This window comes from Eptesicus fuscus, chromosome 10 (assembly GCF_027574615.1).
Source record: "Eptesicus fuscus isolate TK198812 chromosome 10, DD_ASM_mEF_20220401, whole genome shotgun sequence".
NCBI classification, from domain to species: domain Eukaryota; kingdom Metazoa; phylum Chordata; class Mammalia; order Chiroptera; family Vespertilionidae; genus Eptesicus; species Eptesicus fuscus.
In genome coordinates this window covers 34,807,182-34,835,037 of record NC_072482.1, presented here as the reverse complement: position 1 = coordinate 34,835,037, position 27,856 = coordinate 34,807,182, and the positions used below count along the sequence as shown (strand labels likewise).

The window sequence follows — 27,856 nt, the reverse complement described above, 5'->3', positions numbered from 1 at the left end:
TCAAGGTCTCATTATGTTACATCAAAAATGTTTTTTAATTATAAATAGAATTTTAAAAATGCAAATACATAGTATTATCGAAAGTAATTGCAAGGTTCACCAGAAAAAGTAATTGCAAGGTTGAAACATTTCACCCTAGGCACCTAAGTTAAACAATTTGCTTTCCTTTAACATCCTGTACTTTGCTCTCCAATTAAATCACAGGGTTTCTGGAATGTGACACACATCCCACAGCTCACTCTCAGCTGCCAGTCACCTTGTCATTTCCTATCCCAAGTGCAAATTTTCCCTCTCTGACAGTCACTGTGGGTCAGAAAATCTAATATCCTTCAACATTCCTTTCCATGCCACGCCCCACCTGAGGCCATCAGTCGGTGAAAGGCACATTTGCACAAGATTCGCATTTTTGCTATCCTCTCTCAGGCTCTGTTCTACACACTCTCTTCCTACACCTTGTGCAGTATGTGTCACAGTCCTTTTACTATTTCTAGTAACAGAAACCTCACTGCCAGCATGAACAGACCAGAGCAGTTTGCACATGCAGTGCCATTTAACTTCACAACAACCCCTCAGATGGGTGCTCTCACTAATACAATTTTACACACCAGGAAACTGAGGCATGGAGGAGGGAAGGAAGTAGTTCCAGGTCACTAGCTGAGAGTCCAACCCAAGAGGAGCTATGCTGCTCTTAAGAGCCTTTCATGTGGTGGTTTTAAAATGTGTCCCAAAATTCTCTGATCTCCCCCTCCCTTGGAAAGATAGAGCCTAGTTCCCAGATTTAGTGGCTTGCTTCTCAAGAACAGAATGAGTCTGCATCATGAAAATGATGGTTTCTGCCTGGTTCTCTTTCTTTGATTCCTCGCTCTGGCAGGAGGCAGACACCAGATGCTGAGGACACTCAACACGCCCACATGCGATGGAACTGAGGCCTCCCACCAACACCCAGCCCCAACCTGCCAGCAGTGCAGAAGGCCCAGCCCTAGGGAAGCCATCGGATGAGGGCAGCTCCGGGTGACACATTGACTGCACCTTCGTGAGAGCCCAAATCAGGACTGCCCTACTATGTGGTTCCCAGATTCCTAACCCACAGAAACTGTGAGAAGTAGTAAGAGCGTATTGTTGTATTACGCCAAAGTTTTGGAATAACAGTTTACACAGCACAGATCATTAGCACACCTGACTTTTAGTTCATTTTCAGGTTAAAAAACCCTGAGGTTCTAAAACTACATTCTGACTCTTGTTTGCAAATCAGTTTTACCCACATAAAGCTCAGAGGAATTTTCCAGTAACAGCGGCCACTATAAAGCTAGGAATATGGGTTAAGAATATGAAGGAAATGTATCAAACCACCAATAACATGGTCAGCGGGATATATTTAAGGAGAAAATAGTGATGGCTGCCATTTACTTGGAAATGCATTTTAAAAATAAGATAAATAAATGAGTGGAGAGATAGGTAAATGGAGAAATATGTGATGAAGCAAATGTGATAAAAGGTGAATGGCAGATTCTAACTGATGGGTATATGAAATTCTTTCAAGTTTTTTTGTACGTTTAAATATTTCATAATAAAATATTAGGAAAAAGAATCAGTAATATCACCTTCAAATGACTTCCAGTGTTAATTTTTCTGCTTTTCTTCAATAAATAAGTATTTATTGAGCACCTTCTAGCTCCAGGATGTTCTAAGTGCTTGGGATACATCATGATGAACCAAAGATGTGTGCCCTGATGGGGCTGAGAGTCTAGCCTGAAACCTGCATTCTTATATTGTTTTCTCAAGTGACACTTCAGTCCTCAGATTTTTTAAAAACAGATTCCTTAAGATTATACGCAGGAAAATGCACATGCCAGGAACCATTATATCATATGCTTATATATGGAAAAGATTTATAAGTATTAAAAATTAGATACTTGATGAGATTTCTCTTTATAATTTGGACTAGTTTGATCATTTTTAGTGGCACAGAGGCTCCAGAACAGAAAGTAGATTAAAGACTTATGTCAAATTAATGATGCAGAGGCATGAAGCTAAAAAGGCCTATTAGCCACAGGAGGTCAAAGAATTAGAGAATTAGAATAAACACGAATGGGTCCAAAAACGTTTACTCTGAACCCTCCACCATCCTCTTTCATGGAGCTGACACAGCCTCAGGAGGGGATGGTACTGATTATCTTTCTGCTCCTTCCAGTTACCCTAATTTTCTTTTTCAACTCTCCCCTGTTAGAAACCCCACCGCCCCATATGTAAACTTTAGGCTGTTTGGGGTCCTCCAAGCCTCGGCACTGATCCCAGTGCTAGAAAGTCAGAGAAGACAACATGCACTTGAGGTGAGGGCATGGGGGGGGGGGGGGGGGGGAGGGGGGGTAGTGGGGGAATAAAGACACATATGTAACACCGTAATCAATAAAGAAATTTTTTTAAAAAACATTTCTAATTTTAAAAATCACTCACTCGTGTGATTTAACTTTATTAACAAAGAGAATAAAAGAATTTTTTCTAGCATATTCTGTACAAAAAAATAATCTTTGTAATAAACAGTAATTTTTTATTTACTCCTTTTTAAAGGCTCATTGGAATATATCAAAAAGTAGAAACAATAAGTAACCAGATGTTAAAAACACATTTGTTTTAATGCATCCAAATATTCTTATTTTACAGCAAAAAATTCATGAAGACCTTAATTTAAAATAATACATTTACAAACATCAGAATGCAAGTACACTTTGAAAGTTGGGTCTATTTTAATTGAAAACTCATAAAAATGCAGAACCTTCTATTTTTGCCTAATTATCAAATTTTCCCAGACATTTTATGACGTCTTTAAAACTGTTTTACTAAAAAGGGATAAATCCTGAATATAATTTCTAGTAAAGCTTTCAATAAATACTGCTATAGCTACATGCAATAGAAATAGCATTATGTATAGAATGTCAGGCTTAGTATTTCATATAGTTAAGACTTAAAAGAATAATAGTAGCCAAATTTCCAGCTAATGAGAGCTCGGATGAGTGCAGTTTATACTAGCATTATTGGAACAAGTCCAAGTGCCCTTATCCTGTCTAAATGCCTTCTCTTCTCAGCCTTTCTGCACTTCCGGTCGATGCATCTGCAGACTTCTTTGAGGAAACCGGAAAGTTACTGTGCTTTAAGCTATGATTCCTGAACTTAAATCCCACCCCTTTCTGCTATAGGACAATTCTATTACACAAAATTTATTTCAGTCTTCTCACTGGAATGCTCTTTCAACTGTGTGACATACACAGGCACTGGTGGCCGCATCTAATGTTTTAGGTTTCATTAACACAATCTAATGTTTTATTGTCACCAAGACTCCCCACTTTTGCCTGCTATGCCCCCTCCCTCCCCTCCGCTTTATTTAATAATATAAAATAAGTATATTTCTTCATAAGGAAAACACAAGCATAAATAGCTGAGAAACATAATAGCTATGGAATATAAGTAACTTTTATAAGGTACTGTTGGGGAGCACTAAATCCTCAAGGAACCCCCCAAAATGAATGTGGTTTCTGCATGTGCTTGACAAGTAACCCAACTCATCAAGTAATGCTGACCCTCCCTAAGTATGGACTGTGTCAGGGTCAAAGTCATTAGTCATCTATTCTCCGAAAAGTATACCAAAGTGCACCTCTTGTTGAATGCTGTGCTCTACTGCACATTAGTGTGAAGCTCCAAAACAAAGCACAGTAATAAAAGTACAAACTTCCAAATCAAAACTGTGGGAAGTAGGATTCATTCACAAACAACATTTATTAATCAGATTCTATGACTCTATCAACAAAATAACAACCCCTTTGCACTTCTGTATCAAAGCTGACAGCACTGTGACGTCCGGTTTCCCCTCCAGGGTACCCGCACCATTACGAAATAGACACAGTGTCTTATCCCCTTTTCCAGGGCAGAGTCTAGGGTGAGGTGCGTGAGATACTTGGCTCAGGTATAAAATTTAAGGGGATACCAAAAAACTCGGTAATAAAGATAAATAACATAATTTTAAATAGTTTAACATATCCAAAATAATACAAATAATTCAATTATGAACAAAAATAAAATTTTAAACTAAGACAGTACCAGTGTTACTGATGTTTCCTTTTGCCTCAGACTCCAACAGGTTCAGCATGGCTCTGCCCTGTTCCAGGATGAGGAGACTAAAGGATGGAGCATTAATTACACACTCCAGACTGTAGGGCTCATTAAGGCAGAAGCAGGACCAAATCAGCCCAGGTTCCTGCGCTATTAGTCTGGGCCAATTTCCTTCAGTGAAGTTCTCTATTTTACAAGAAGAAAATCTCTGCTATGAGTTTGAAAGGCCTAATAACCAATCTCCCTGAAGGAAGATTATTCTTACATAGTCTGAAGATGCAACTGAACTCAAGCCAAATTCACAAGGAATTTAACTGGATACAAAAACCAACAAAATATTAATGTATTTAGTTCACTGATGAAATGCACATTTCTGAAACCGAAAAATTTTAATGGATACTTACTGATGGAAGAATAAGTGTCTTGAAAGAGCCTAAAAGGGAAATGAAGGGGGGAAAAAGAGTCATAATTTGAATCTGATGATATAACACAGAACTTGCAAGACTCCCCTAAAATGCTTGATGTGGAAGGAATCATAAACTTATTCGGTCAAACCAACACAACGTTGTTAATGCCCAGAACACCTGAGAGATTATTACTTATCTTTGTGCCAAATAATTAAGGAAAACTGGGCCAGACTTAAAAGACTATTACTGGGTGAACCTCTCAAAAAAAATTAGTAAGTTTTACGTCCCTTTTCCATTATCATTTCTGTTGGCATGGTTGCTGCAGCTCCTGATGCTGTTTTAATATTATACACATTTGAGCAACACTTCAGAGAATCTACAGAAGGAATCTGAGGTTTAGTTCTTATGTTCTCATACCCTCATGATAAAGCAAGAAAAGGAAGGCATTAGTCATGTTGACTCATAACTGGCTCATTAGTATTAGAGTAATACAGACTTTTTTTTCGTGTAAAGTTTCTAAATATGGGACTGCTAATTCAACTCGTGTCATTCTTTTTTTCATCAGATCCATTTATTTCAAGGGAAAAAGTGTTTCATGTTAAAAATAAAAAATTACTTATCCAAAGTTCCCATTTAAGTGGCATGAATTTAGAAATGGTGACAGACCCTCAGTCCCTTCATTCACTTAAGAAATATTTATTAAGGGAACCACAACAAACAAGACAAACATAGTCCCTCTCCTCCTGAAGGCCACATGCGTCTAGCCCCTGGGAACAGATGAGCAGGCAGCCCATAAGGAACAAGGATTAAGCAAGTGGCCTCTAGAATAGGACCGCATGGGTTCTATCCTGAACCAGTCACATACTACCCCCGTCCCAGACCAAGTTATCTGAGTCTCCAGGGTCAGTTTTTTCATTTATAAAATGAGAATGCTAACAATCATACCAATCTCCTAACGTGGTTTTAAGCAATAAGTATGTCCATGTCTGTGAAGTATATAGAACAATGCCTGGCACATAGGTAACACTTGATAAACATAAGCAATTATAGTGCCAGGAAGCTTGAAGAGTTACCCACTGGGAATGTCTATGGGACTCTATAGCAGTGGTCTTCAAATTTCTGTGATGGAGCATTCAATCAATAAACTATTTAGGCCCAGCCAGTGTGGTGTGCCCGGGTTGCAGGCTCAATCCCCAGTAGGGGACATGCAAGAGGCAGCAGATCAATAATGTATCTCTCATTGATGTTTCTCTCTATTCTTCTCCCTTCTTCTTTCTAAAAATCAATAAAAACATATTTAATAATAAAATAAGCTATTTAGTACACACTGCCAATGTCAACTTAGATTTATAAAGTTTATACATGCCCCTTCTCAAACAAAATATTGAATATTAGAAAACCTTAATTTCTTAGTTTTGCTCAGTAAAATTATAGCAATAAAAGCACATGTTCTAACTACACCCTTATAAATGGGCTTACGCACTCCCTGATGTGTGCACACGCACGCTGAAAACCACTGCCTCAATGGGCCTCAGTGAAAAACAAATATTTTTTCAGGAGCAGATAAGCAATTCAGCAAAATCACTTATCCTACCCTAGCACAGATCAGTTTATCCAATAACTGCCACCATAGGAAGCCAAGAGCAGGAGTCTTAAGTAACAGGACATTGGACTAAAAATGTTTTGAAAAGGGGAAGAAGGAGAAACAATTAAACAAGGGCTGATGTATGAAATAATTGATAAGCTAGACTTCATTCCAATTAAAAACTTCTCTACAAACAAACAATGTCAAGAGAATAAAAAGAAAAGCCAGACTGGGAGAAAATATTTGCAAAAGACACATTTGATAATGGATTGCTATCCAAAATATACAAAGTACTCTCAAAACTCAACAATTTAAAAAAATATATCGATAAAAAAATAGGTCAGCCCAGCTGGTGTGGCTCAATGGTTGAGCATCAACCCATGAAGTTAGAGATGACTGGTTCAGTTCTGCAGTTTCTGGTCAGAGCACATGCCTGGGTTGCTGGCTGGATCCCTGGTAGGGGACATTCAGGAGGCAGAAATCCATGTTTCTCTCTCATCAATGTTTCTATCTCCATATCCTGCTTCCTTCCTCTAAGATCAATAAAGACATATTAAAAATATAAAACTGGACTTTTAAAAAAAAGGTCAAAGACCTGAACAGACACTTCACTACAGAAAATAAATGGATGGCAAATAAGCATAAGAGATGTTCCACATCACAAGGAAATGTAAATTAAAACAACGAGATACCACTATATACCCATTAAAAGAGTCAAAGTCCAAAATACAACACCAAATGCTGACCAGGATGTGGAGCAGTAGGAACTCTCACTCACTGTTGGTGGGAATGCCAAATGGTATAGCCACTTTGGAAGACAGTTTGGTAGTTTCCTACAAAATTAAACTTATACCACATACTCCAACAATCATGTTCCTTGGTAATTTACTCAAAGGAGTTGGAAACGTATGTGCACACAAAAATCTGCACACAGGTGTTTATAGAAGCTTTATTGATAATTGCCAAAACTTATTTTTTAATTGATTTCAGAGAGGAAGGGAAAGAGAGAAAGCGAGAGAAACATCAATGTGAGAGATCAGTTGCCTCCCACACACACCCCAACTGGGGATTGAATTCACAACCCAGGCATGTACCCTGATGATACTCCAACCAACCAAGCCATACCAACCAGGGCAATAATTGCCAAAACTTAGAAGCAATCAACATGTCCTTCAGTAGGTGATTAGATAAGTAAACTGTGGTACAGCCAGACAATGGCTTATTATGCAACGTTAAAAAGAAATGAACTATTAAGACATTACAAGAAAAGAAGAAAACTTAAATGCTTATTACTAAGTGAAAGAAGCCAATCTGAAAAGGCTACATACTATATAATTTAAACCCTATAAAACTGTAGAAAAGACAAAGCTATAAAGACAATATAAAAATCAGTGGTTGCCAGGGGGAGGCAGGGAGAGATGAACAGGCAGAACACAGAGTACTTTTAGGGCAGTGAAAATACTTTGTATGATATTATAATGATGGGTACATCATTATACATTTGTCCAAACCCATAGGATATATAATATCAAGAGTAACCTCTAAGATAAACTATGGATTTTGGGTGATTATGATGTTATGATGAGTCAATATAGGTTCATCTTTGGTATTTAAAAAATGTACCATTATGGTGAGTGATGTTGATACTGGTGAAAGCTATACATGCGTGGGGGCAGGGGTAATATGGCAAATCTACAAAAAAATATAGACTATATCTATATACTGATATATAATGGTAAGACAATTTGAGCATTCAAATAAATAATGGATTATAACCTACTGAAAAAACTCAAGAGTCTATGAGTTCGTGCTACTATATAATTAAGTAAAAGACTAAATGAGGGAGAAGAAAAAGTTCTTCTTTACCATAAATGTAGAAGGAATCATGGAATTAGAAAATGTCACAACTATCATGGTAAGAAATAGGTCAGCCAATAATCACCAATCTTGTGTGTACAAGGCTGGGTGAGTGAGACTCATGAGAATTAATAAACCATTGTTGTTTTAAGCCACTAAGTTTTGAAGTTGGTTCATTCACAGTAAGAGCTAACTGAACACTTCTGACATTAAAAAAGGTTAACTAGCAAATCTCTAAAGCTGCACACAGTCCAATACAGTAGCCTCTAGCCACAAGTGGCTATTAAGCAACTGAAATACGCTTCATGTGTAAAATACAACCCATATTTCTAAGACTTAAAACAAAAAAAGAATGCAAACTATCTCAGTAATTTTTATAGTGATAGCATGTTGAGCTGATAATATTTATGAATTATTGGGTTAAATAAAGTATATTATCAAATTAATTTCATCTGTTTCTTTTTATTTTTTTAATTTGATTACTAGAAAGTGTTATATTACAAACTTTAGACAAATAAATAAATAAATAAATAAATAAATAAATAAATAAATAAAATGTTATATTACATAGGTGGTACCATTATACTCCTATTGAACAGTGCTGGTCTAGAAAATGCAAGAATGAAGATTTTTCTCAGAAGCAATAAAACAACCAACAGTTCTGACTCTGTGTAATCTTTTTGATTTTGTGACTACAATAACAATATAGATACTGTTTAGAGTGCTCTACAGCTATTACATACATTAACTGGTTTAATCCTCACCATGATCCTGTTAAGCATTATTATCCTTACTTTACAAATGAGAACCCTGAGTCACATAAACACTAAGTGACTTGCCCAGGTCACACAGAAAAAGTAAGGGAGCCAAGGTTCTAACCCTGCAGTCTGGCTCTTGGGCCCCATCTCTAAACCTACTCTCCTCTCAGTACGAGAACAGCAATTGTACTTTTGTCCTTTTATTCTCTTACCTTTGACTATTGTAAAAGTTCCACAGCCTAGAGAGCCTGCTGTGTGTGTATGTTGATGTCACCCCTCTCTCAGTCACAGAGGTTCAAAATCTCAGTCATCTCGGATTCCTTTCTCCCCTCAACTTTATGTCTGTTGTCTTCCATAATGTTTCTCCCAACCCTTATAGTTATATTAAGCACTGCAGCAGTGAAACTAATTTTAAAATAACTCGTGCTATACGACAATTTCTGAAAAGGATATATGAAAACTAGAAAATTTCCCAACTCTTACATCGGTTCTTCACACTGCACAGTTACGATACATTTGAAGGTAATGTCAAGATCTGAAAAATCCCTCTTCAAAGCAAAGTAAAACAATAACAACATCTAAGGCTGGGTTCCAACTCTGAGATGATGATTAAAGTGCAAGAGGTTTTGTAGGGAGTGTCTGAGGATGGGCACCTGGAGAAGGGAAGGGAAGGGAAGGAGACAGGACTAGGGAGAGGAAGGGGAGAGAGAGAGCTGCAGGCTCAAGAGACGTCCACAAGGGGCGCTCAAAAGCAGCCATGGCCCTTGAGAGTTGTCCTGGGTTGGCTGGACCTCCACCCTAGGAGGGCTTGACCTCCACCCAGGGTGGGGTGCCCTCTGGCAAGGAGGCCTTGTTTAGCTGATGAATCCCCAGAGGGCGCTGGCCCTGAGAGTCTGTGGCAACACTCCCAGAGCTTGAGGCAATGAGCCCTTCATCCCTGAAGGGCTGTATCTGGGTGGTACAGCAAGGCATCCACCACAAAGTCCCAGATTAAAATAAAACCAAAAGAAATTAAACTGCAGTGAGCTGCGTGCCCCAGAAAAACTGCACCCTCGATTATAGAGATTATTTATTTTTCATTACTTTAGGACACATCATCGGGGTTGACTATTTTGTCAGCCTAGTGACCGGAGGAAACAATATGCTTCCTTTCTCTCATGGCCTGACACACGGCCTACCTCCCACCACTGGCAAATTACTAAGTAGGAGGCAACGGGTGTGGGGGGGGGGGGGGAGGGGAGCAATAATTTATGTTTCTAAGTGACACCAGGCAAGGCGAAAGTAAAAAATAGCTGTGGGTCTACAAACCAAATAAAGAGTAGTTTGATTAATTGGAGGGCAAGCATTTTAGCAATCAAAATCAGGTCCCTAGATTTGAAGTGCAGGAGACACCATTTCATAGAACTTTTCTTTTTAATGCAAACTGGGGAGAAACCAAGATGGCGGCATAGGTGAACACCTAAACTGCTGCCTCGCACAACAATTTCAAAACTACAGCTAAAAGACAGAACAGACATCATCCAGAACCACAGGAAAGCTGGCTGAGTGGAAATTCTACATCTAGAAGGAAAGAGAGGGGCACACGGAGACTCAGAGGAGCTACAAAATGCTGAGGTACAGAGACACGCACTTGGAGAGAACGGGCGGCTGAGTGCCTGGCTGGCTTTCTCTAGTGGAAGGGAGACGGAAGCTCCCAACTGCACTGAACCCCAGTTCTGACTGCACTGAACCCCAGTTCCGGGCAAGACCCTGGGGACCCAGACTCATACGGGGGGAGTCTGGACTGTCGGGAAAAGAGAGGAGTGCACCAAAACTCAGGGGAGCCGCAAAAGGCAGAGGTCTGGAGGCGCACGCGCAAGTGCGCGCAGAGAGGACTGCAGCGTTTACCAAGGGACACTGAGACCCAGGGGCCTCATAGGGCAGGGCTGACAGGAAGCCAAGGCTGTCTGCTCAGCCCTGAGACTCCGCCCCATCCAAGCTAAGCACAGAGGCTTTTGCAATTTTGCAAGTCTTGTCTCATAAGGCTGTCTCCAGCACAGAAGTTCTCGCAGCGTAGACACAGCTGATCCTCATAGTCAATTGGCCTAGAGGTCAATTCCTTCCAGTGATACCAACAACAATCAAGACTTAACTACAACAAGGCTGTACACACAGTCCATAAAGGGGTGCTCCAAGAGTGTCCACCTCAGGTTACTGGGAAGGCTGAGCCACTGGGCCATATAGGACACCTAGCACACAAAGCTACTCTACCAACTCAGGGAAGCAGCGAAAATGCGGAGACAAAGAAACAGATCACAAACGAAAGAAATGAAGGAAAACAAATGACTGGTTATAGAGTTCAAAACCACGGTTATAAGGTTTTCAAGAATTTCCTAGAAAAGGCTGATAAATTTAGCAAGACCCTCGAGGATATGAAAAAGGACCAACTAGAAATTAAACATACACTGACTGAAATAAAAAATATTATACAGAGACCTAACAGCAGACTAGAGGAATGCAAGAATCAAGTCAAAGATTTGAAATACAAAGAAGCAAAAAACACTCAACTGGAAAAGAAAAAAGAATCCAAAAATTTGAAGATAGTGTAAGGAGCCTCTGGGACAACTTCAAGCGTACCAACATCAGACTTATGGGGGTGCCAGAAGAAGAGAGCAAGATACTGAAAACCTATTTGAAGAAATAATGACAGAAAACTTCCCCCACTTGGTGAAAGAAATAGACTTACAAGTCCAGGAAGTGCACAGAACCCCATACAAAAGGAATCCAAAGAGGACCACACCAAGACACATCATAATTAAAATGCCAAGAGCAAAAGACAGAGAGAGAATATTAAAAGCAGCAAGAGAAAAACAGTTAATTACCTACAAGGGAGCACCCATACGATTATCAGCTGATTTCTCAACAGAAACTATGCAGGCCAGATGGGAGTGGCAAGAAATATTCAAAGTGATGAATAGCAAGAACCTACAACCAAGATTACTCTACCCAGCAAAGCTATCATTTAGAATTGAAGGTCAGATAAAGAGCTTCACAGAGAAGAAAAAGCTAAAGGAGTTCATCACTGCCAAACCAGTATTATATGAAATGCTGAAAGGTATTCTTTAAGAAGAGGAAGAAGAAGAAAAAGGTAAAGATACAAATTATGAACAACAAATACATATCTATCAACAAGTGAATCTAAAAATCAAGTGAATAAAAAATCTGATGACCAGAATAAACTGGTGAATATAATAGAATCAGGGGCATAGAAAGGGAGTGGACTGACAATTCTCAGGGGGAAAGGGGTGTGGGGGGTACAAGAAGAGACTGGACAAAAATCGTACACCTATGGATGAGGACAGTGGGGAGGAGGTAAGGGCAAAGGATGGGGTGGGAACCGGGTGGAGGGGAGCTATGGGAGAAAAAAGAGGAACAATTGTAATAATCCTACCTAATAATAGAGTTATATGCAAATTGGCTGCACCTTCGCTACGCCTAAGCCATGCCCACCAGCCAAGCCACGCCCACCAGCCAATCAGGAACAACTATGCAAATAAACCCAACCAAGATGGCTACAGCCACTGAGAGCGGGAGGGAGGCTTGGGTTTCCACGGTAACAAAAGAAGCCATCCTGTTGCCAGCCTAAGCCTCCACTCAAGGCTACAAAGTTTCAATTATAAAAGGTGAATTAACTCCAACAGAAATCGCTGCTGGCCACGGAGCGAGCAGCAGGCTTGGCTTTGCTCCAGGCTACAAAGTTTCAATTGTAGAAGGTAAATAAATTCCAGATACCAGGGCCTCCTCTTGGGTCACCAGGGGGCGTGGCCGGCCTGAAAACCACCACAGGCCCCTCGCTTAGGCCGCCCCACGCCCCAAGGGAACCCCCACCCTTCAGGGCAAACCAGTCAGCACCCCCCCATGCACCAGGCCTCTATCCTATCTAATAAAAGAGTAATATGCAGATTGACCATCACTGCAACACACAATATAGCTGCCCCCATGTGGTCAAAGATCCTGCCCCCATGTGGACACAAGATGGCCACCACAAGATGGCCAGCAGGGGAGGGCAGTTGGGAGGCACCAGGCCTGCAAGGGAGGGCAGTTGGAGGCGATCAACCCTGCAGGGAGGGCAGTTAGGGGTGACCAGGCCGGCAGAGGAGGGAAGTTGGGGGCAAACAGGCTGGCTGGGGAGCAGTTAGGCATCAATCAGGCTGGCAGCGGAGTGGTTAGGGGGTGATCAGGCTGGCAGGCAGAAGCAGTTAGGGGCAATCAGGAAGGCAGGCAGGTGATCAGTGGGGAGCCAGAAGTCCTGGATTGTGAGAGGGATGTCCGACTGCCCGTTTAGGCCCGATCCGGGATAGGGCCTAAACGGGCAGTCGGACATCCCTCGAGGGGTCCCAGATTGGAGAGGGTGCAGGCTGGGCTGAGGGACACGCCCCCCCCCCCCCCCCACCCGTGCATGAATTTCGTGCACCGGGCCTCTAGTATGAACAATAAAGATTTATTAAATTAAAAAAAAAACATAGTCAAACTTTTGATGGATTTCATCATTAGCGAGAAATTGGAACTACATGCCTGGGTCTGACATGTGACCATGTCCATTCACAGACCCAGGAAAGACAGAGGCAGAAACAGAAGCGGCCCCCAAAAGCTAGCGTGTAGGGGCAGAGATGCCCACCCACCCCTGACTCTTGCTGGCTTCGGTGACTCAAGGATGAGGAGAGAGATCCCATTTAAGGCCCACGCACTGCTCTCATGTGTCCTTATTAAAAGGTCAACTTTGAGTACTTGACATTTTTTTCGACTTGTTGTCTTCCCTCTAAATTTACAAACGCAGCTTGGAATCTCCTAGGCAATTATTAAGTCTTATTTGAAAGTTCTAACATTCTAGCAATAATGTACACCATCAAAACATAAAATTGGGGGTGGTGTAGTGGGCGTGTAGACGAGGGATAGTAATCTCTTTCTCTGCTGTTGCTAGGTTGAGGATGAAATACACAGTATTTACAAGTTGTTGTGAAATTTCCTCTCTCTTTTGGCAAGGATCCACTCAGACACGGGAAACAGTCACCACCTCGCTAAACAGTGCATGGCATTCTTTGAAATCACCGAGAAAAGATAGACTCTGCTACATGAAGTCCTTCTTCCCGTGACTTTGTAAAACTCAGATCATTTTTGTGTATAACCAGAAAAAGTCCATCTAAACCCTTCAGACGCTGCCTCCTTCCCAGTGTCACCAAGCCACTCAAAAGAAACCTTGTCTTAAGGCTTCACGCTTGGCACAGCCTGAGAGCTGGCCTTTTGACTTACAAATAGAGTCAAAGCTATTTTTAAATTGTGTAATAAGCATACACAAAAACTAACCTTTCCTTAACTTTTTAAACACACTCTATAACACCATATGCCGCCTCTTCCGACATCTGTGCTCACAAAATAGCTCTGCAGAGAATCGCTGGAAGGAAGGAGTAGTGTGTAATTGGAAATCCACTAGGTCCAGAAATACCCTCTATGGAAAAAAAAAATATTTTCTACAATCTATATGCCTGACAGCAGCTCTCTGCTATTCAGTAATGAGCCGTATAGTAATAAACTTAGGTATAATACTTTTAAGCTGAAAATTTTGACCTCTCTACCAAGTTATTAAATGTTCTTTCATTATTCAGCAATTTCTTTGACTGTAATGGACAAAGTGAAAAATGAAGTTTTCCACCAAAATCCATGGAGGATAAAACCTTAAAATATAATGTTTCTGCTTCACAATTTAATGTCACTTTAAGAGGTTGATAACTCATCAGTGAATACAAGCTATACAGAAAACACAAGTATTTCAAGCAAAACGAACCAAAAGTATCTCCTTTGGTCGCTTACATACTCTAATTTCTTTCTCTCCTGCCTCCCTTGTTTACAAATACCTCAATAAGTATGAGTTTCATAAATAACCTTTTGTCCCATTTAGACTGCTAAGTGTAAATTAGGTCAAACAAAAACCCACTAAAAGTAAAACAAATAAAAGGATACATTATAAACTAGATGTTAGGTTCAGTACAAATGAAAAACCAAGAGTCGAGCAAGGCTATGGGCTGCTAAATGCATAGGGTATTTATTACGGCAGGGGCAGCAGTCTACGGCCCCTGGGCCAAATCTGGCCATGACTGTTTTTTGTATAGTTCATGAACTAAAGATGATTTTGCATTTTTAAATAGCTGGAAAAAATAAAAAGAACAGTATTTTATGACTCACGGAAGTTATATGAACTCCGAATTCAAGTTCCATAGGTAAAGTTCCACTGGTACACAAGCACACTCATTTGTTGTGTGCTCTTTCCATGGCTGCTTTCACCACCAAGGGGAAGCTGACTAGCGGCCACAAAGACCATAAGGCCACCAAAACCTACAGCGTTTACCCTCTGGCCCTTTACACCCTTATAGTATGGTTCTCTTTTGAGGGAGACTTCTTCCTTCCTCAGGGAACACAGAATAAGGTTGAAGGCCCACTCAAGTCAGAGTCAAACAGCCATCAAGAGAGAGACCTGACCCCATGCTCCAGGCTTGAGGGAAACGTCAGTACTAATATCTAATACTGGGAAACGTCAGATACAACACAGCCACACTCTCAAGTGTTTCCATGTGCCAGGCACTATGATAATGTTGTAAAAAAGCAAAGAGAAACGGGTGAAATTATTTTTAATAACACATTTTATTTAACCCAACTAGTGTTCCCGTTGCAGGAAAAATCCTGCAATAGGATTTCCTGCTGCACTCTACCCCGCCTCCGCTCCTCCCTTGTCACCCGCCCCACCTTCTCCACCAGCCCGCCTGCTTTCCCCTTCGCCCCGGCCCTGACTTCGCTCCTCCCTTCTCCTCCCCCCGCCTCCCTGGCTTGCTTGCTTCTTCGAAGCTTTACTCCCTTATGCAGCTCTTGGCTTCTTTCGACGCTGTCTTGATATGCAAATTAGTTGCCATATTTGTTGGGGTAATTTGCATACTCGTCCTGATTGGTTGGTGGGTGTGGCTTGGCTGGTGGGCATGGCTTGTGTGTAGCAAAGGTGCGGTCAATTTGCATATTTGTCTATTATTAGATAGGATCTATCTCAAATCTGACCACTGAACATGTAATCATCATAAAAATTATTGAGTTTCAGTGAATTTTGTGTACTAAGCATTCAAAATCCAGTATGTATTTCACACACACAGCCCATATCAATTTTTACGAACCACATTTCAAGTGCTCAAAACTACATGTGGCTAGTGGCTGCTATATGGGACAGTGCAGTTTTTTGTTGTTACTGTTTTCTAAAGATTTTTTATTGATTTTTAGAGAGAGGAAGGGAGAGGCAGAGAGAGAGAAATATCAATAAGATAGCAAAACATCATTCAGCTGCCTCCTGCACACCCCCTACCAGGGATGGAGCCCATAACCTGGGCATGTGCTCACAACCCTTCGGTACACAGGGATGAAGCCCAACCAACTGAGCCACACTGGTCATGGCTGGGCACTTTTAAAGTCTCTCTTAAGTCTCACAACAATGCTCTGAGGTAGTACCATTATTATTACCATTATGGAAATAAATAAACTGAGACTAAGTGAGACGAGGTGACTTGCCCCAAGGCCTCAAAGGTGGTAGCAGGTGGTGCTAAGGGTTCAATTACAATGTGCCTCCAGGGCCCCCATTCTAATCCACTGTGTCCCCCACACTGTACACAACAGACCCAGCTAATTCTTCTAAAATATTAGTCCAAACAAAACCTCATAATCTCTCCCTGTCCCTCCTCTGTAGCTTAGTGCAATCTGGTGTTAGTATTTGGATGCATCCACTCTTCCATCCTTTCTCTCTTATCCATGTTATTACTTCTGTCCCCTATGTAACCCTGTAGGCAATCATTTCTCCTCAACCCAATGGGTTCACTTGCAGGCTTCATACCACAGTCCCCATTCTCATGTCCATAAAGACACAGCTAATCCATCTATTCCAGTAAACCCAGACTTGATCTTGAAACTGTCATCAGCACAGCACTCCAAGCAACCTCTACCGTCAACGCAAGTTGCCACATGAAATGAAACCTATCTTTCTTCCCTAAGAGGAGCATAAGGATAAGAACTTCGTGTGATCACCAAACATTTATGTCACCCAATATTGTGCCATATACAATTTGAGCCTAATAAATGTTTAGAATTCTCAAAAGAGTAAATGCCCTGTCTTAACTAACTATATTCTTGAGGAGATTTAACACATATTTCAGTGGAACTTAATTTACAATACTAAATCAATTCTGCCAGTTACATTTTCATAAATGTAAATTCTTAGCACTGCCCTATCAAAAGGAAGTTACCGGGTGTTCTTAAAAAAACAACAACACACAATCCTTGCCCTGACTGGTTTGGCTCAGTGGATAGAGCACTGAACCTTCAGACTGAAGGGTCCCGGGTTCGATTCCAGTCAAGGGCATGTACCTTGGTTGCAGGCACATCCCCAGTGGGGGGTGTGCAGGAGGCAACTGATCGATGTTTCTCTCTCATCGATGTTTCCAATTCTCTATCCCTCTCCCTTCCTCTATGTAAAAAAATCAATAAAATATATATTTTTTCAAAAACACACAATCTTCCTCCTTGTTTATTTCCAAGCTCTTTACCACTCTGGTTTTCAGATTTTAATTCTTTGAGAACTAAAGACCCACAGACCTTCCCACTACCTCCCTCCACCAAGTCTTCTTTGATCAATTTCATCCCCACCCTTGCAAGAAAAGCAAGTCAAATCATGGAATTTTCCTAAGGGAAGTGAAGAATAGATGAGACAGAGCAAGACCAGGACCCAGTATAATTATTTCCTTCTCAAGTTTTGTCACTGCACCTTTGGTGTGATGGTCATCTTAGCCCAGACCAAGATGATGATGAGTTACAATTCCACTTCTTACTCACACCGACAACAATGGAAGTAATAAAATACCTCCCCACCCCAATCCCCCAAGCTTCAAGTGAGGCAACCACTGAGGGGAAGCATAATTTGTTACCCAAAATATGCCTTTTGGTATATTGATTATTTTAAGCTGGTTATTTTTAAGAAACAAAAGACTCAGATAGAAACTTCAACCTTCCCCCTAATTGCCTAAAAGAATTTAGACAGAGGAGCTGCTCCATGAAGGGAACTAGCGTCACCGGTAACTAACTATACTTTAATATGAACTTGGTGTGACAGACAGGGAGGAAGTTAGCAAGGCCCATTTGATCCCATTGGATCAGCAAACATTTATTTATCAATCATTTTCTATCTCTATGTGAATGGCCCCTCTGCCCTCTGAAGTCCCCCCACACTTCTCCTTAGCTCAAGATGGTATATAAGCCTTAACGGCTTGATCTGTCTGCAGGTCTCGTATTCTTATGGGACCCCTCATATGTACATATGTAATAAATTTCGTATTTTCTCCTGTTAATCTGTCTCATGCCAATTTGATTACTATTCCAGCCAGAAGAATTTAGAAAGGTAGGAAGGAAAGTTATTTTTCCTCCCCCACACTGCCACTATAAACAGCCGCTTTCTCTTCTGTCCTCTGTGCTCCTTCCCCCACACCAATCCACGTATCAGCCTTTGCATTCCCATATCCCCCAATCCAGCAGGGACCCAGGTTAGGGCACCAATAGAAAATATCTCCAATCTGTTCTTCTCTCTCCAATGAGACACTACATTTAATGTTTATTCCTGCTTCCAATAAAGAGATGGCCAATCTGTACAATGTAGAGGCAGATAGATTAACTATGGCAAAGTTTTCCTAAAACCATATTTCAACTTGATTCTTCATCTCAAGTTCATATCTCAAAATATTTCTTCCCTTTCTCATGCTCTTCTATTTCTTTATTAATCAAAGAAAAGGTATATTTTTAAGGATAATCTATTCACCTGAGGTCTTGATCTTGATCTCACTATCTCTTACACATAAATTATCCACCTCTCACTTTTGTATCAACAAGTTTACCTCTCTAACTATGCCTTTTAACAGACCTCTCTCCTTTCAATTGTCAAACTTCTGCAAAGAGTGATCTACGCTTTCTGATTATTTTTTCTCACCACCCATTTATTAGTTAAAACTCGGCTTTTCCTCCCAACACTTGACTTAAAACCAATGCCCCTGCCGAAACTGGTTTGGCTCAGTGGATAGAGCGTCAGTCTGTGGACTGAAAGGTCCCAGGTTCCATTCCGGTCAAGGGCATGTATCTTGGTTGTGGGTACATCCCCAGTAGGGGGTGTGCAGGAGGCAGCTGGTCGATGTTTCTCTTTCATCGATGTTTCTAGCTCTCTATCCCTCTCCCTTTCTCTCTGTAAAAAATCAATAAAATATATTTTAAAAAAACAACAAAAAACAAAACCAATGCCCTTTTCTTTGTCTTCCTCTTCTAGAGCCTCCTGGGACACTTGGCACTATTAAAACCTTTGTAACTCTTTCTTCCCTTGGCTTTTGAGACATCTTACCATCTTCAATCTATCCCTGTCCCTGGTTGCTCACTGTCTATACATTTCATTGAGTTCCTTTCCTCTTCCCAAGCTTCTGTCATCAGTCTTGTTCTTTCCATAAGCACTGTCTCTCTTGTGCCTTCATGCATTCCCACCAAGACTCCTAATATTGTCTACCTCTATGAAACAATGCCTTAAACTCTCTCCCTAGCTACAATTTCAAAACTATCCGTTGGACACTGCCTCCTGAATGTCTCCCCAAACTTATATCTAAAGCAGAATGTAAGTAACATCTTTTCAGAAAACACACTCACAAATCTCACAACTTCACTCCCAGCCATCGGCGCTTTCCTCTGGCACACGCTTCCCTTCTCTAGTCTTGGAAATAACTGTTCCCACTAAATGCCAAAGATGTCAGCAGAGGTGGGACATTTATGAACGGACATTTGTATAGCTCTGATGTAAAAACAGTACCATGCACAGGGTTACACATAAGAAGCACTATTTATAAACCACATTGAATTTTTTTATACAAACAAAAAATAAAAACTCTCCAGGCTTCTGCATTTTAAATATTATGTTAATCTTCTAAAACTTCTGAACTTCCTCAAATGCCTTCCTTCCTTCCTTTTATTCCCCACCCCTCATTCATTCATGTTTCACATACAGCAAGTAATAAATACTAAATTAATGGGGAGAAATGTCCTTGGGGAAACAAGTAGTTTCAGCATTGCAAAGTCCTCTTAACAACATAAAGCAGTGATTTTTCAACCACAAGAACTTATAAAACATATAATACCTGACTATTTAGTCAGAGGCACTGACCTCTTTTCCCTTAGGCTGTCAAAAAAAAAAAAAATGACAACAGCCAATACAATAGCTGTCCGATATGAATGAATCAAAGTTATACTTTTTTTTATCAGAGCGGCAAAAAAACATATTTGTGTGTGTGCTGCAGAATTTTGGTAATTAGTCTATGTGTGTCATGAGATTTTTTTAAAAATAGGAAATCACTGACATAAAGAATCAAACAGTAACTCAGCCCAAATTCTTAGGATCTAATTTCTATTTCCACCAAAACCCTCAGTGAGTCACTGGGACAGTGACTCATTCCGTGTTAGAAGAGGAGCTGCAAATGTTTAACTTGGAGTTTGAAGAATCAGTATGTTCACTTTCAACTTCACTCAATCACTGATTCATAATCAAACCCAAGTTTCTCTACTGTTTAAAATTAACACCAACGCTTAGGGTCGGGGGCTGCTTGAAAGGCAAATTCGGGAGTCTGGGAGGGGCCTGCTCTCAGCTGCCTTGAATCATCATCCACTTGCAAAGGCATGCCTCACTCTCAGGCTTTCCCGGCAAGAACAGATACACAACGTTTATTGCCTGGGAGGACATCAACCAGCTTTGTGTCAAACTAGCAATCTTATTCTAATATTCCTTTTTGTTTTTCAAGTTGCCTATAAATAGTTCCTCTGAGTGCTGTTTTTTTTCTTTCTTACTTTTTTTTTCTTTTTATCTCCCTTGATTTTACAACCTTCTCCCTAAACTCTCAGGTTTCAGTGATGGTAGGATTTAGATTCTGCCTATGTTTGTTTGACTTAGACTTTTACTTCATTTATTTGGTTTTCCTTTGCAATGAAATTCCATCTTACACACACATTCATGCAAGCTCCGAGCTATATTTCAAGGAGTGAAAAATAAACCAAACTTGTCTTCCTTTCAAAGCTTCTTTTTGAAACAATTTTATGTTCTATTTCATTAATTAATGAGTTGAATAAATTTTGCACATGTTTAAAAAAAACACAATTCTTTAGATAGCAAAGGACAGCTGTTCTCATTTTAAGGTTTCTAAGAATCACTTGTGGTGAATGCGTAAAATGAAGTTTAGATGGCCAGACCTTACCCATGCCTTGAAGGGATGGGTGGCCACAATCTATATTTTTAATAAGTACGTCTCAAACTTTGAGAAACACAGCCACAGAATTTAATGTTAAAAAGGCACCCACCCCTGAATGCAGAGCCATTAGTCCATAAAGAGCAACTCCCCTTGAACTGAATTAAGAAACTTACACAAAAATGCAGGTAAGCATTTTAAAACTCCTTAGTTAGCCTTATTTCCTTCCATATATAAAAAAAAAAAATCAACGTTTGCAAATATATCCTCAGTCTTACACACAGTCCTCCAGATGTTAGGAAAGTTTCCTAGAGTATAATGGAAATAGCACTGGACTGCCAATTTGGGGACCTGCAATCGGCTTCCACCCAGGAGCGATTTCACCTTGGGCAAGTCACCCAACACCACACCTCAGCCGTAAATTAGGTGATTGCATTGCCTTATCTCCGAGGTCCCGTCCAGCTTGAAAATTTAAGAGCAGAGCTAGCACTGTGTCTTGCGATTCTTTGGATTCAAATTATATTTCATTAGATCTACGACTAAACTCCTACCAGCAAACACGAAAATGATTTCAGAGGAAGATGACTGATACAACACTGCATTGATATGGCAAAGTAAAGCAAGCAAAAACTATTTCATGCTTTTCCAGGCAGTAGAAAAACCTTCCAATCCAGAACCAACAGAACCAACTTCTAATTCAGGCTTTATCATTTACTGTATTGAGTCAGGAAAATTAATTGTTCTTTCTTAGCCTCAGTGTAGTGCCTTTTTCATAGGGTCACTGAAATGAAATATTGTGCAGAAAGTCCCTGGCACAATGGGGAACCCAAAAATTAACACGTTAAATCCCTTCCCATTCTCTCCTAGTGATGTGCCTTTTATAGAGTTCCCATCCAAGATCGTCGCAATAGGCGATTAATAATTGCCTCGGACATAAGGGTTGCAATTCTCTTCTAATAACAACAGCTACCATTTTCTTAAATAATTCCTATGTGTTAAGGGCTTTAAAGATGTTAGCTCACTTAATCCTCACAATTACTGTGTAACTGTAAAAGGCAGGAACTACCATTCTTCAGATGATAAAACTGAAGCCTGTTGAGATCACGACTGCCCAATGCCACACAGCCACTAATGAAGGGGCATTCGTGTCGCCTGGCTCCAGAACCCAAGCACATCAGGCACCACCCACCTATTTATACAGATCACACACAATAGCAAAGACATGTGAATGAAGAGCCCACACTCTTGAACAATAATTCTCACGTAACTACAAGTTTAGACTGAGTTCTACCAGCAAAGCTGCCTGTGTAAACCTGTCCTGGGAGATCCGCCCACACACTATACTCATTAATCTACTCTCATAAAAACCATGGGGCTGATGTTGATCTGTGAGTTATGAAATGTACGATCAGGAGCTTTGTTTCCACCAGAAAGCCATCCAAACTGAATTCGATGAATTTTTTTTTTTTAAGTTTTCAGCTAATACCTCAATTGAAGAACTATTGATTTCCTACCCTTACTGGATCAAGATGGAAAATAACATACCCCACGATCAATGTGGAAAAGATAGAAACAATAAAGGACAAGGAAGAATTTTTAATTCTTAAAAAAATAGAAGGTAAACACCCCCTTGACGCTCCAAGATTTTAGGGCAAAAAGAAAAAGCAAGTTATTAAAGGATACAGACACACTCAGAGAACACACCTCACCCCAACACGTCAATGAGAAGATGGAAGAAGTCTTGGCACCACAAATAAATGGTGCCTCCAGACCAGAAGGCACTCACCAGGAGATGTCCTATTCTTTTACACAATAGAAGAGGAGATCACAAGCATAGTTCTATTCACTACAGAGATGATAATGATGAGATTGATAATGAAGGTGATGTTGGTGGTGGTGATAATGACAAGTACACCTGAATGTATGAATATCACCACTAAAGGAACATTAATACATCTTTAGAGAACTGTTTAGTAGAAATGCTTTTTCTAACGGGCTTGGTTGCTCAAAAAACACACCCATAATTGATCCCCAATAAATGTAGAATGCATTAAAAATGAATCAATGAACTCTAACTAATCAATGCTGCTGGCCCCAAGGATAAAAATGCAAACAAAATTTTCCCCATGTCTGTCAAAAAAATAAATAAATAAATGAACTCTTCCTTGAGGACAAGCCATGCTTTTTTGCCCTTATTCTACAATAGTAATCCTTTAGCTATTACTTTTTCTGACACAAATTAAGCAAGAAATGCATTCTGGTTATGGTGAAACACTGCCCTGCTCCAGGAATTTCTAAGACTAGGACCATTAGAAAAAGCCACTCAGAAACAGTTCCCATCCTTAACCAGCTCTGCTAGAAGATGAATCTTTATTAAAATCAACCTTTTCTTGGAAGGCCTAAGAAAGCGATGAAGTAATCAGACCTAAAATGTATTTATTTTTGTTTATGTAGTTAAGAATAAAAATGAATCCTAGGAAGATCCAGACCCCATTAGTTTAGAAGTCCTCTTTTATCTACATATAGTTACAACTGGAAAAGTCAGATAAAGCAAAGGATGTGAAAACAAGAATGAAGAACTGTCTTGATCCTTAACTCCTCACATTCCAGGAAGCATCTGCTCTGAGAACAATGACTCACAGCCTATGATAACAGAATAACATTCTCCTGTCAAAGAGGGACCAAGCTCCCAGCAATGGTGTTTTCAATGAAACTGTGTATTAACAGTCAAAAAACAGCCCCTGGAAGAGCAAATTTTCTCTTTCTTTTTCAAAAACCCATTCTGCAACCAGGATAGCGTTTTCCCACCCAGTCTTGGAGCACTTTAGCCTTCCCAGAGGCATGTGACAGGCTCTCCTCCCAAAAGAAAAATCTAAGAATAAAGTTAAAAACCAAGCCACAATAACATGCACCCCCCAGAAAGGAGACTGATCATGGAAATTGCAGAAAAGACAATGCAGGGGAATAAAAGTATGCAAACGTCCAAGCAAAGCCCAAATATTTGTCAAAATAATCCAAATTTGCAATACAGAAAAACTGTCACACATGTAGAGCCAAAATAATAATTCTTAATAAGTAATAATAAATGTGGAATTACCTTAAATATTGTCTACTGTGACTAAGTATTTCAATATTTTCTTTAGCCATTATCGTAAAACAAGGATTCATTCATTTTTAGAAATAATGGTTCAATAATGAAAACAGAGGTCTGTCTTCATGTAAAAAAGAAATGATGCTTCCTGCATCTTCTTCTTCAGTATTATTAAATTATATATTACTTATAATATTAACAGCTGTTGTTTACTGAGTGCCTAACAGGTGCTAGATACTGATTTTAACTTGATAACTGCCCTGGGAATTAAATTTCATTATTCCCATGTTACAGATGAGGAAATTGAAGCTCAGAACAGTTAAGTAATCTGCCCAAGATCACACAACTAGTGCTAAGACTCAAACTCAGAACTTAAGCTCTAACCAACATTTCCTTTTCCAGGAAAACAAAACTTCCCTTTTTCCTGACATTCTCCTATGAAAGATAAAGTGGCCTAGCCCCTGCACACATTACCTCTTCCTGACTCCCATCCCAAACATATACACCTAGTCAATCAACTTCCAGTGGAGAAAGAACCACAAACATAGGTCAACTTTGATTTTATCTCATTTCATGATGCTGTTAATTCCTCTATGCTGGAAGAGGATAAATATTTATACAATGAATTGTGGTGGAATCCCATCCATCCTTCATTATGTGCCCTACAAAATTTTTTTTAATATAACTCTTAACATTTATAGGAATCTGTGCCTCAATTTCTGGCCACTGACTAAATCTAAACATGCTTCTGGTTAACAGTGTTTATATTTAGGTGGTAGGATTATGGGTGATTTTGGTTTATTTCCTTTACTTCCAATGTTTATCAGGTTGTAAGTACTGACCATATGTTATTCTTTCAATTAGAAAAATATACAATAAATGTTATTTTGATTAAAAAATATTTAAGTATTTATCCCCTAAAAAAAATTTATTTTTCCCTTAGTATTGAAAAAGAAGACATTCATTGACCCAATTTAATCCTGGGCCAGGTAAGAACATAAACTTGCAGCAAGAGATGTAGGTTCTTTTATAAATGGCTCCCACTTTTACATTATCATTTTTGTTACTTTAAAAATTAAGAAATATTTCATAAAACTGGATTTCGGCTCTTGTGTTGCTCTTCTTTTCCTTCCCATAGGCCTATTTAGTAAAGTACTCTACACCCGATAAATATGGTTTAGTGTCAGACTGTTAGCTACATCCATTTCTTCTTCAGAACACACATTCGCCTACATTCCCCAATCTCCTTTGTAAATATGGCCATTGAAAGAGGAGCAGAAGTTATATGAGCCACTTCTAGATCTAGCCCATAAAAACCTTCCCATATGAGAAAATCCATGCTCTTCCCCTGCAAACTTGGAAGCTACTTGTTAATGATGATGGAGCCACAAGATGGAAGGAACCTGGGTCTCTGAATCACCACTTGGAAGAACATCCAAAAACACCATTTTGGAATTTATGGAAGTAACAATTAAAAATATATTACATGAGCCATTCCAAATTTGAGGTTTCACATGGCTTTATTAACATACAAGAGGCCCCATGCACGAATTCGTGCACGGGTGTGGTCCCTCAGCCTGGCCAGTGATCGGGGCCGATTAGGGCCAGCTGGCCGGAGGGGAGTGGGGGGGAAGGGACCACGGGAGGTTGACTGTGGGAGCACACTGACCACCAGGGGGCAGCTCCTGCATTGAGCGTCTGCCCCCTGGTGGTCAGTGCACATCATAGTGACCGGTTGACCGGTCTACTGGTCATAACAGTTGCTTAGGCTTTTATATATATAGATTCCAATTACCGTAGAAGAAGGATAAAACTCAATGCTTTTTATCTTACCTTTTTCAAAGACTCCTTCTGCTTCCAGAACAGAGATAGTGTCGTTTGCTGCCATCTTGACCACCTCTGCCTTCACAGTGACCGGTGAGGGACTGTGCTCCAGGAGATGCACCCCAATAGTAACATTTCCTCCAGGCCTGATGCTTCCTGGAGCTGTCACCAGAAACCTGGGCCTAAAGAATTCCCAGGAAGAAAAAATCCAAAGTTTTTTATCCTCCCGTCACCATTCTTTTGTAATCCTCAAATTTTATAGACAGTGAGACAGACCCCCTATATTGTGCCAAATGCCATTGTTCCAATTAATATTGCCCTGCTGCTCCATTTAGCAGCTGCATTGAAACTATAATTCCCATAAATTAATTTTAATGCAGTAATTCATGTACCACTAGAGTAGAACCTGTGTTATTACTTCCGAACTACAAACAGCACAGCATGAGTCTCCATGCAGATGGCTTACACTGGGGCATGCAGAAGTTATTAGCAATGTGCAAGCCTCTAAACTTCTATTTTACAGATGACCTCATCCCAGTGTGGCTTTTTTTTTCTTGGCTTAAACACACACACACACACACACACACACACACACACACACACGCAAGTACGTACACACAGATTTTGCCTGTTTCTTATTCTAAACTTTATGTTTGGGCAGTTGCCCAAGAAAAGATCATCTAACCAATACTACTGATTGAAATATACCATCAGACATTAAACTAATCAGTGGTAAAATTTCCAGGTGTAGCAGAGCATAAAAGTTGCTAAAACAGCACTTTCCCTGCCCAAGCTAGGGGTTAGGGCTCAACTACAAAAACCTTGAGGAGTGGGGCACCCTCCAGTATTGGGGTGCCTCCGTGGTTACCTTTCTACAGCGTCCGCACCTTAACCACACATCAGCCACCCAAGACACACTTTGCCCATGCCAAAGGTGGAGAAAAACGAGCACCATTTGTCTTTGAGAGAAGAAGGCAGGCACATTATTTGGGAGCAAGCAGCTGAGAAAATGTAGAGGCAACGTGGACTAAAAATGACTCTCTTTAGAAAGTAGTTATGGCCGGAGAAACGCTTGAACGACTTCAAGGGTGAAGAAAATAACTATCTCATGGAAAACCAAGCTGAAGGGAACCTGGGAAAACCACCAGGCCAGTGCCTGGCTGGGGGCTGCCGCCGCGGGGCCGTTCCCACCCGCTGCTGCACTAGTGCTGCTCCTCCCGCAGCCCGGACCCCGGACAGCGCCGCCCGCCCCGCGCACCCCGCGCGCCCCGCGCGCCCGCGCTCCTACCCGGGGGCTGCGGCCAGCGCGGCGGTCCACACGGTCCACACGCAGATGAGGTGGGCGGCGGTCAGGAGCTGTGGGCCCCGCATCTCCGCAGCGTCTGCCTGGACAACCGTGGGCTCCTGTGGAAATTCGCGGGCACGGCGGGGTGTGGCTTCCACCTCCTCCCTGATTTTTTCCCCCCCTGACTCCAGTTGAACAGTCTGAAATGGGCGCGCCTAAAAGCGGAGTGAGCGATCTAAATTGAGACCGGACTTGGTGGCTCCACCCCTCCCACCCGCACCACAATGGCGCTTCTCGCTGCTCTGGCAAACGTCGCCCATCCAGGAGGGTCAGAAAGCGGTCTCTAAATGAGGTCAGCCCAACCTGGGCCCAGCATCCCTGTCCCCCACGGAGCGCACGGGGCGCCCACTTCCCCAGCCCTCCCGGTTCCCCTGGCAGTTTACACTAGCGACCTACCAACGCTGCCAGGAGGGAGTAAACAGGCCCATCCTTGTGAGGAGAAATTCATAGCAGCTATGTGAAGTGGAAAAAAATTAATCATTGTCCTCAGACTATGAGTCAGAATTTTAGAGAAATGGCACACACACACACACACCAAACAGGGGTGTATTTACTGGGTAGTTGT

General features: G+C 40.8%; 1 protein-coding gene across 4 annotated transcripts in view; it reads right to left on the bottom strand.

The window, feature by feature from the left end:
- Positions 1-27,460, bottom strand: part of CD109 (CD109 molecule) — a 114,721-nt gene extending 87,261 nt beyond the window's left edge. For 2 of the 4 annotated variants that reach the window (XM_008139481.3, XM_054721654.1), the window contains exons 1-3: positions 27,235-27,456; positions 25,956-26,128; positions 4,509-4,537 (exon numbers count right to left, since the gene is read on the bottom strand). In XM_008139481.3, coding sequence (XP_008137703.2) covers positions 4,509-4,537; positions 25,956-26,128; positions 27,235-27,317 — 285 coding nt within the window. In that variant the 5' untranslated portion in view covers positions 27,318-27,456. Of the gene's footprint in view, positions 1-4,508; positions 4,538-25,955; positions 26,129-27,234 lie in introns of all 4 variants that reach the window. The other 2 variants (XM_054721655.1, XM_054721653.1) reach the window with 2 other exon arrangements.
- Positions 27,461-27,856: the final 396 nt, after the last annotated feature.